Source organism: Citrus clementina, unplaced genomic scaffold, assembly GCF_000493195.1.
Source record: "Citrus clementina cultivar Clemenules unplaced genomic scaffold, Citrus_clementina_v1.0 scaffold_3, whole genome shotgun sequence".
NCBI classification, from domain to species: domain Eukaryota; kingdom Viridiplantae; phylum Streptophyta; class Magnoliopsida; order Sapindales; family Rutaceae; genus Citrus; species Citrus x clementina.
In genome coordinates this window covers 36,694,000-36,703,344 of record NW_006262339.1, presented here as the reverse complement: position 1 = coordinate 36,703,344, position 9,345 = coordinate 36,694,000, and the positions used below count along the sequence as shown (strand labels likewise).

The 9,345-nt window shown below is 37.2% G+C and overlaps 2 protein-coding genes across 2 annotated transcripts; both read left to right on the top strand.

Annotated features, from left to right (window-relative positions):
• The first annotated feature begins 6 nt into the window (after positions 1 to 6).
• LOC18048217 (putative disease resistance protein RGA3) lies at positions 7 to 2,957 on the top strand. The gene is made up of 2 exons (XM_006442774.2): positions 7 to 2,537; positions 2,673 to 2,957. The coding sequence occupies exon 1, from the start codon at positions 193 to 195 to the stop codon at positions 2,512 to 2,514; it is 2,322 nt and encodes a 773-aa protein (XP_006442837.1). The 5' UTR covers positions 7 to 192; the 3' UTR covers positions 2,515 to 2,537; positions 2,673 to 2,957.
• Positions 2,958 to 3,877: 920 nt separating this feature from the next.
• LOC18048216 (disease resistance protein At4g27190) lies at positions 3,878 to 9,332 on the top strand. Its single transcript, XM_006442773.2, has 2 exons — positions 3,878 to 4,025; positions 5,058 to 9,332. The coding sequence occupies exon 2, from the start codon at positions 5,063 to 5,065 to the stop codon at positions 9,023 to 9,025; it is 3,963 nt and encodes a 1,320-aa protein (XP_006442836.2). The 5' UTR covers positions 3,878 to 4,025; positions 5,058 to 5,062; the 3' UTR covers positions 9,026 to 9,332.
• The last annotated feature ends 13 nt before the right edge of the window (positions 9,333 to 9,345 follow it).

Below are 9,345 nucleotides of genomic sequence, written 5' to 3'. Positions count from 1 at the left end.
TCTTATTTCCAAATCAGGGTTTGGGTTTCTGTCGGTGAGAAAAGTCTTGATGTGGGAGCAATTTGTCAGGCAATAGAAGTTGAGTGTGGTATAATTCGTGGGAAGGGGAATGTGGTGGAAGCTAGAGGTATATTGGAGGGGAAGAGATTCTTGATTGTGTTGGATGATGTGTGGGACGAAGATGGTGAAAATATGGAGAAGGCGCTGTCGTGGTTGAATGTTGGTGGTTCAGGATCTTGTGTGTTGGTAACTACACGTTCTGGTCGTGTGGCAAGTATGATGGGCACGGTCCCAACTCAACACTTGACATGCTTGTCCAGTGAGGATTCTTGGGTTCTTTTCAAGCATTTTGCATTTGGATCTGTGGAAGATGAGAGCACTGAATTGGAGGAAATTGGTCGGAATATTGTTGCTAAGTGCAAGGGGTTGCCTATAGCAATTAAGACTATTGGCAGCATTTTGCGTTCCAAAGACAAGGAAGAATGGTTGTCTGTAGCGGATTGTGATTTATGGACGTTGCTTGAATTTAAGTCTCATGTCTTGCCAGTTTTAAAACGGAGCTATGATAATCTACCTTGGCATTTGAAACAATGCTTTGCGTATTGTTCAATATTTCCAAAAGATTATTGGATAAACAAGGAGAAGTTAGTCCGCTTGTGGGTTGCAGAGGGGTTCATTGGATTGGACAGTGGAAGTGAAGACTTAGAAGAAACTGCTGATGACTACTTCATGGAATTATTGCAGCACTCATTCTTTGATAACATAGTGAGGGGTATTTTTGGGGAAGTAGTAATGTGCAAAGTTCATGATTATATGCATTTTCTTGCTCAGTTGGCTGCGGGGGTTGAATACTCAATTGTGTCAATTCGAGATTCACAAAATATTCATACAGATATCCGGCATTGCACTTTGGTTGGTGATTTGTCATCATCAACAATTCCAAGAGCTAGAAAACTGCGGACATTGCTTTTCTTGACTGTTAAGATGGAAAACTTATCTTTCCCTTGTCAAGAGTTTCAATGTTTACGGGTTTTGGACTTGGGTCAAAGTGGCATTATTAAGTTGCCAGACTCTATTGGTACATTGAAACATTTGAGGTATCTTGATCTATCTCATACATATATACGAAAGATTCCAGGATCCATCAGTAAGCTGAAGCATCTGCAGACTTTGGATCTTTCCAACTGTTACAACCTTGAAGAGTTACCCAAAGGTATTTGTCAGTTGACAAACCTTAGAACTCTGGATATCAGTTCATGCTATTCTTTGACTCACCTGCCATTAGGGATTGGGAAACTAAGGCCACTCCGGAAATTGCCAGCCTTCATTCTGGGTAAGCAACGTTTCTGTGCTGGCCTTGGAGAGCTAAAGTTGCTTGACCTTCGAGGAAGATTAGAGATTAAGAATCTTGAGAACTTGAAAAATGTTGTTGATGCAGAAGAAGCAAAGCTACATGATAAAGTACATATTCGTTCATTAGGATTATCATGGAGTCGGAATGCCCAAATGAGAGATGACAAAGCACAGGCTCTTATAGAATTTCTTAGGCCACCCCACAATCTCAAAGTATTGGATCTAAAAGGCTACAGAGGTTCCGTCTTTCCTTCATGGCTGAATTCAGGTGTCCCGAATCTAGTGAAGGTTTCTCTTGTTGATTGTACTTGTCAGGAGCTTCCACCTCTGGGGCAACTACCAAACCTTAAGGATCTTTATGTGAAAGGGATGTCTGCTGTGCAAATTATAGGCTACAAATTTTATGGAAATGATGCTATCAGAGGATTTCCATCATTGAAACTGCTCCAGCTTTTTGATATGCCTAATTTGATGGAATGGAAAGGCCAAATGACGGAGGGAACAGACGAATTTGATGGAATGCAAGAACCATTCCCCTGCCTGGAGAAACTGGTAGTTGAAGGATGCAGTATGTTGAACACTTTACCATTTATTCGAAATCTTAAGAACTTAGCTCTATGCAACAGCAATGACAAGCTAGTGTGCTCATTATCTCGTTTTCCATCACTTTCCTCCCTTGTTGTCGACAACTTTCCAGAGCTTAACTGCTTATCTGATAAGACCGGAAACTTGAACTCTCTCGTGAAACTGACGGTAAATGAGTGTGACAATCTGGAGTCTCTTCTTGTGTTCATGCAGAGTTTCTCTTCTCTTAGGCATCTCAGTATTCTGCATTGTGACAAACTGGAGTCTCTGCCTATGAGCCTGGAAAAGTTCTGTTCCCTACAGAAGTTAGATATCGTAGAGTGTCCAAGATTAGTCCATATCCCTGACATTATGGGCCAACATTCTTCCCTGCTAGAGCTGTCTATAGAGGGGTGTCCAATGTTGAAGTTGTCACTCAAAAGCATTGAATTCCTTGGCCAGCTTCAAAGATTGGTAATAAAAAAATGTCCCCAGTTAGAGAGACAGCGGCTGATGAATGCACTCCATGAATCATTCGATCCAATTGACTCAGATGGAGGTGGTATCGATGACGACATTGAATTTGATGGCAGATGAAGTACCAACAGAGACTGATGCAGGTATGTTAGCAAAATCTGTTTGACAAAATCTTTTGTTGTCTTATGTGTAAATGAATAGTTTCCCATATAATGATGTACATCGTTGCCTGTTTCAATTTGGTTTCTTATCAAGTTAAAATTTTGTTAATTTTGCAGGTGCTTCTCTTCGTGAAAAAAACAAACATGGGTGAAGGCATTGGGCTTTAGAAGACTCAAAAACATCACCAATTGTAACTTCATCATAATATTTAGGATTAAAAAAAAAAAAAAAAAAAAAGAACAATGATTACTTACTCCTTGATTGTTCCTGAGCAATAGTTCTTCGAAGTATTCCTAGTGCCTCAATGTAAAATTGTAAATCAAATCTCTTCACAATTTAGATGTGATGAGTCAAATCCTTTATTTATTTATTATTTGAAGTGAAATATAGTAAGATGCATGTGAAAGTAGGATAATTTATTTCAATTTTCATATTTGATTTTACATAGCATGTGACTGTTAATGAATGGTACACTTTACACAAACACACACACACATATATATGTATATGTATATATTATTTTATTCCAAATTGCTAAATTAGGAATAATTTGTTTCTGCTGGGTTGTAGAGTATTTATCAGTTTGCCTGCAAATTCTTAACGAAATCAAAACGAGTTTTACATAATATTGCCATTGAAACGACATACCATACTCAACCTAAGTTTATACGTAACTACATAATGCAATTAAAAAAAATTGCAGAATTAAAATATATTTAATTAATTTAATTTTTAAAAGTGTTATGAAATGTTATAATGTGAAAGTTATTTATATCTGACTTCGTGTCTATTTAATATTTCTTATTTAATAATTATAAGTTTTTTTAAAAAATTTTGTTGTTGTTTAATTTTTTTTTAGTACAGGTTTTAGGCTTAAATACTTAAATATCAACTAATATCTATGATGAATTATAAAAATATAAAATAAATAAAATTATTATGCTTTAAAAATTAAAAAAAAAATCATTAATTTTACATCCAAAGTTTAACGAAAACTTGAAAATGCCAAAAAGAACATCACAAATTATCAGTGGTCGTCCGAAAATTTAAAGGGAAATATTAATTATTTTATGACGTTACAAGATTAATTTGTATATTTAATATTATGATGTCGCATATATATTGCAAAAAAGAGAGAATTTTCAAATTTCCAGCAAACTTTGGTGCAAATCTGAAAATTTTTCTAAAAAAGACCTTTGAAATTGTTGCGGAGTCAGGACTTCGTCAAGATAGTCTAGTTCAAAGTATTAAAATATATTCAGACAAAAAGCAGCTCAGAAATTTTTTTTTCTTTCTTTTTGATTTTTGAATAAAACGACAGTTGAAAAGTCAAAAGTCAAAATCGTACAGATGAGCAAAGCTCAGCACAGAATTAAGATGACATCGAGTAACTTTTTGTGACGACTTACGAAATTAGAAGGGCGTCGGTTCGGACCTTTCTCTCCATCAAGTGCGGTTTTAGCTTTCTGGTTAGTTCAAATTTTGAAAGAATCCTTCTTTTGATTTTGCTTTGGCTTGCACTCCAAATTATGGGCTCGATAGTTTATGAACACACAATTCAGCCACTTTTAGTTTTTGTTATTATTGTAGTCATTAGTAAAGAATAATATTTGTTCATGTTGTGCTTTATCTTCGAAAGCACATTGTAGTTAAGAAGTGTTTGGTTAAGTATAACTTTTAAAAATTCATAGTACCACCTCAATATCAAACAATTCCATTCAAGTGATTTTTTGGTTGCCAATGATATTGTTTTCCAAATGCTGTTCTTTTGACAAAAAATGAAAGAGGCAAAATTCGTTTTCCATATTTATTTCACAAGATATCTTACCAAGCATATTTCCAATTTTTAGTTTTGTGGGAAAATTGGCTTCGGAAAATGATGGTAAACATGCTTTTAGGTGAGGTTCATCTACCATCTGGGTATTATACAAATAGACGGAAACATGTGACTAGAATCATATTTATACAGTGTTAACTGTTGGCTGTTCAATTTATGGCTCCTTACATTACCAATCTAGATGCTCCATGTTAGTCTTTCATTATACTTTGGATGTTATTCCTGAAACACTATATTTTCTTGAGACCAATCTTTCAATCATTGAACCTTTGACTCCATTCACTGAAAAGAAAGAGAGGGGAAGTTTCCCAAATTCTTCAATTTCACCACAATGCCTTCGCAAATTTAGCTCTAAATCTTAATACACTCAACTTGCTGTATGAGAAACCTTTGTAAACCAATCAAGTGCAATTATGTATCTTCTATGTTAATTAATGTGGATGTTATTGCTTCTCTTGCATTGGCACCGCAGAGAGCTTATAAAATATCTTTCAAATGAGAATAAGTATGGATCTGCACCCAGTTCATTTAGACAACCTTATCTCGTAAATTGATGGAAATTGTATAATTTTTTTGCTACAATTGTAGTTGTGATGCAAAGTATTGCACACTATTTACAATGTATCAGCCTTTAAATTCCTTATCCTTTGTTTGAACACTGCAGGTGAAATGGAATTTACTTGGTCCGTGCTAATCTGGCCTGCAGTTTCACTGTTTCGGAAAATTGTACCTTCAAAACGGCACGGAAGGGATGTTGAATTGCTTATTCAGAAATATGAAGGTTTGTATGATATGAGAGATTTTGTTAAGGAAGAAAAAATTAAAGAATTAATGCTGGGTTCAATTCAAACAAAGGATTATCAGAAATGGCTTTCCAAGGAGAGGGAAATTGAAAGTCATGTGAATGATATGTTAAAATTAAATGAGGAGAAATCACATGGGGTGTTATGTTCATGCATGAAACTACCGCATGGTGATCTCATGAATGCACTTAATGACGTTACTTACCACTTAGAGAATCTTCCATCAGCACATGGTTCAATATCTCATGCACAACATCAGATAGCAACAGCATTAATCAGTCCAAGAATTGAAAGCAGGACGCACGGCCAGGTTGAAGTGACTAAGTATGTGAACAAGAAAAGAAAAGCTGAGACAGAAGGTGAATCAAGTGTAGAAGTACATGCACAGAGAGAGAAAGCTGCACAATGGAAAGAAATGCAATGTAGTGACTCAAAACCCTCAGTTGAGGGACATGAAAAGCATGTGGGAGTTACTGAACCAGAAACTTTTGTGCCTACTAAAGTATTGCATGATTCAGTGGCCCAATCATCACATATGGAAACAAAGACATTAACCAGTCAAGGAGTTGGAAGCAGTACATATGGACACATTGAAAAGCTTATGACTGTGAACCCAGAAAGAAAGGCCGAAAGAAAAGGTAAATCAAGTGTGAGAGCAAGTACAGAGGCATGGACCTCTTCAACATCATCATTTAGATCTATGGTCGAGGCTTATACAGGAAGTAGGCCGGTACCTGGAGATAAAGATGAGCTGACTTATGGTATATCAGGTGATGTTCGGATGCCAATTGAAACTGTGCCTACTGCATCTACAAAATCTTTGTCAGCTGTGGATCAGGTTTCTGCATCAAATGTAGAACCTGTGACAGAAGATGAGGTGATATGTCCAACACAAATTGATACACGGACAATGGATCAATCTGAAATTCAGCTTTCTTCTAGTGAAGTAGAATCGTGGTCATCAGGGACTGTGGAAACTCTCTCAGATGGAAATGAAAGGATGCTGCCTGTGCACAGGGAGGAGTTTAAAACTGCTCCTTCTCAAAATGAAGTTAGTTCCACTGCCAGAGTAGTAACATTCAAATCAGGCCCAAGTAATGTAGCTGCGGCAGAACAAGTAACTTTTTCTCCTTTTAGAATAGAAGATGAAATGCCACTTGTGGTTAAAGCTGAGGCAGAGATTTCTTCTAAAACTGAAACAGATCAGTGGTGGCATGAATTCGGCTTGGTTGTCAGTCGATCAACTGAGAGAACTGTACTGAAGATCCTCCAATGCATAAGTGGCGTTGAAGCAGGAAAAATTGGCATTCATGGAATTAGTGGGATTGGCAAGACTACTGTTTTGAAAGCCTTGATCAGTTACCCAAAAACAAAACTCATATTTGACGTGATCATTTTGGTGACTGTCTCAAGATATTGGAGTGTAAGAAAGATCCAAAATGATGTTCTAAGACAGCTATCACTTTATTGTGAAGATTCTGAAGCTGACTCTGATGTTGCGGAAAAGTTATTCCATTTTTTAAATGGGAAGAAGTTTTTGTTGCTACTTGATGATGTTTGGGAGCAGATTAATTTACAGGAAGTGGGAATTCCTGATCCCAGTTCAGAAAATGTCGGCAAGATTGTAGTGGCGTCTAGAACAGTGGGTGCTTGTCTTGAGATGGATGCAAGTAAGTTGATTGAAGTGGAAACTGTCTCTAAGAAGGAAGCTTGGGAACTGTTTTATGAACAAGTGGGACGAGTCATTGAATTGCCACATATCCAGCCATTTGCGCAAACTATAGTTTACGGCTGTGGTGGCTTGCCATTGTTGATTATTGTTACAGGAAGGGCTTTAACTGAGGAAAATAATGTTCTTGTGTGGGAGCACACATCAAAGCTATTCTCAAAGTCTATTGCGAATGCAACGATTGAGGAGGTAATCCAACTGTTGAAATTCAGCTTTGACCAATTGAAGGATTTTGACACGAAGAGTTGTCTCCTTTATTCTAGTTTGTTTCCGGAAGATAAAGAGGTTAATGTTTTTGAATTAATCGAAAATTGCATCCACGAAGGCGTAATTGCTGGGAGTTTGGGTGATGCACGAAAAAGGGGACAGGATATAATTGATATTCTAGTAGGTGCTTCTCTGTTGCAAGTCACTGAAGCTGGTGATTCCATCAAAATGCATGATTTAATCAGAGATTTAGCTTTGGGGATCTTATCTGTCTCAGAAGATAGTCAGATTCTGTTGAGAGCTTATTCTAGATTGATAGATACTTCAAGTTCAGCAAGTAGTTCTTCATCCAGGACACTCAAAGTCCCTGAAGGTCATCGTTTCTTATTGAGAGCTGGTGCAGGTCTTACAGAACCCCCTTCACTGAAGGAGTGGGAACAAGCTAAATTCATATTTTTGATGGATAATGAGTTGTGCACTCTACCTGAGAGGCCAAGTTGCTCTGAACTTTCGGTGTTGTCCCTTCAACGCAACTATCAGCTGAAAGTCATACCCATGTCCTTTTTCCAATTCATGACTTCTCTCAAAGTTTTGAACCTATCCAAGACCAGAATCAACTGCTTGCCGAACACGCTTTTTGAGCTTAAAAACCTCCAAATTCTCATTCTACAAGATTGTGAACGTCTATCTACTCTCCCCTCTGATGTTGGATCTCTTGAAAATCTTGAGGTGCTTGATCTCCGAGGTACGGAAATTAGCAAATTACCTGATGAAACTGGTGGATTGGCATGTTTGACCCACTTGGAAGTCTGCTTCTATGGATCTATCAGCTGCGTCGAGTATGTGAAAATGCCACCTCAGTTGATTTCTAGTGGGATTATATCAAGGCTTCATGCATTGAAAACTTTAAGTATTGTTGTATACCCTGGAGATAAACGGTGGTATAAGGATGTCAAATCCGTTGTACTTGAGGTCTGCAATTTGACAGAGTTGAGTTCGCTCTGTTTTCATTTCCCAGAAATAAAGCTCCTTGAACTGTTTCTCCAAAGATGCATAGCATGGAATTCTCAATGCTTAACTGAGTTCAGAATTGTTGTTGGCCATGACATTAAGAACATTGTCTCTCGGGTCCCAGATGCAGTGGCATTTGATTATAATAAACAGGGCAAGTGCTTGAGATTCATAAATGGTGAGAATATACCTGATGCAGTTCTTCAAATATTAGCTTGCTGTACTGCTTTCTATTTAGATAATCACCTTCACATAAACAGTCTGTCAGACTTTGGGGTCAGGAGTATCAACGGCTTAAAATTTTGTATAATAAGTGAATGCCCAAAGATTGAAACAGTTGTGGATGGCAAGGAGCTTACTACGGTCATCTTTCCAAGCCTTGAGAATCTAAGTATTCATCATTTGTGGAATTTGACACACATATGTGAGGGAAGTGTACCAAATGGAAGCTTTGCTAGGTTAAGAATTTTGTCAGTGCATGCATGTCCAAAACTGAAATTTGTCTTCAGCAGCTTCATGATTCATTTCATGTCTAACTTGGAAGATCTGACTGTTGAAGACTGTCCAGCCATTGAAGAAATCATATCTGAAGGTGAGATAATTGATTCTGGTTGCACTGCACTTCCCAGGTTGAAGAAGTTAACACTTCATTATCTGCCTGGATTGGTTACCATTTGGAGTAGTGCTTGGCCTTCACTAGAATATGTCAGCTTCTATGATTGCCCTAGGTTGAAGAATATTGGTTTGGGTTCCAACTTAAAGCATTCCGTTATGGAGATTAAGGCAGAGAAGAGTTGGTGGGATGATTTGGAGTGGGAAGATACTGAATTGCAATTGCACCTTCAAAATTGTTTCACTACCATCAGTGAAGATGATCTGTAGGGAAAAAAATTACATTTGTTGGGATTTGTAATGTTATTTAAAGTAAATTAACAGTTGATAGATTTTCATCATATTCCATGTATGATTGTTGTGATGAAGTGTAAAAAGAAAAGTCAGGAGCCTTGATAAAAAAAAAAGGTCATAGTATGGAATGAGCACTGAATGAGATGTTCTTATGAAATCTCCTTTACACTTTTGAACGCAGAAAAACAAAGTGTAATTGATTGGGTAGATAAACACAAAGCCACTCTGTAATTCTTGGCACTATTTTGAAGCAGCTAAAATCTTTGCTGCTATTCTGAAAGTATTATACTATTATT

Bases quoted from the DNA above. Each gene is read 5' to 3' on its own strand.
- LOC18048217 (XM_006442774.2), top strand. From the start codon at position 193: ATGGAGAAGGCGCTGTCGTGGTTGAATGTTGGTGGTTCAGGATCTTGT.
- LOC18048216 (XM_006442773.2), top strand. From the start codon at position 5,063: ATGGAATTTACTTGGTCCGTGCTAATCTGGCCTGCAGTTTCACTGTTT.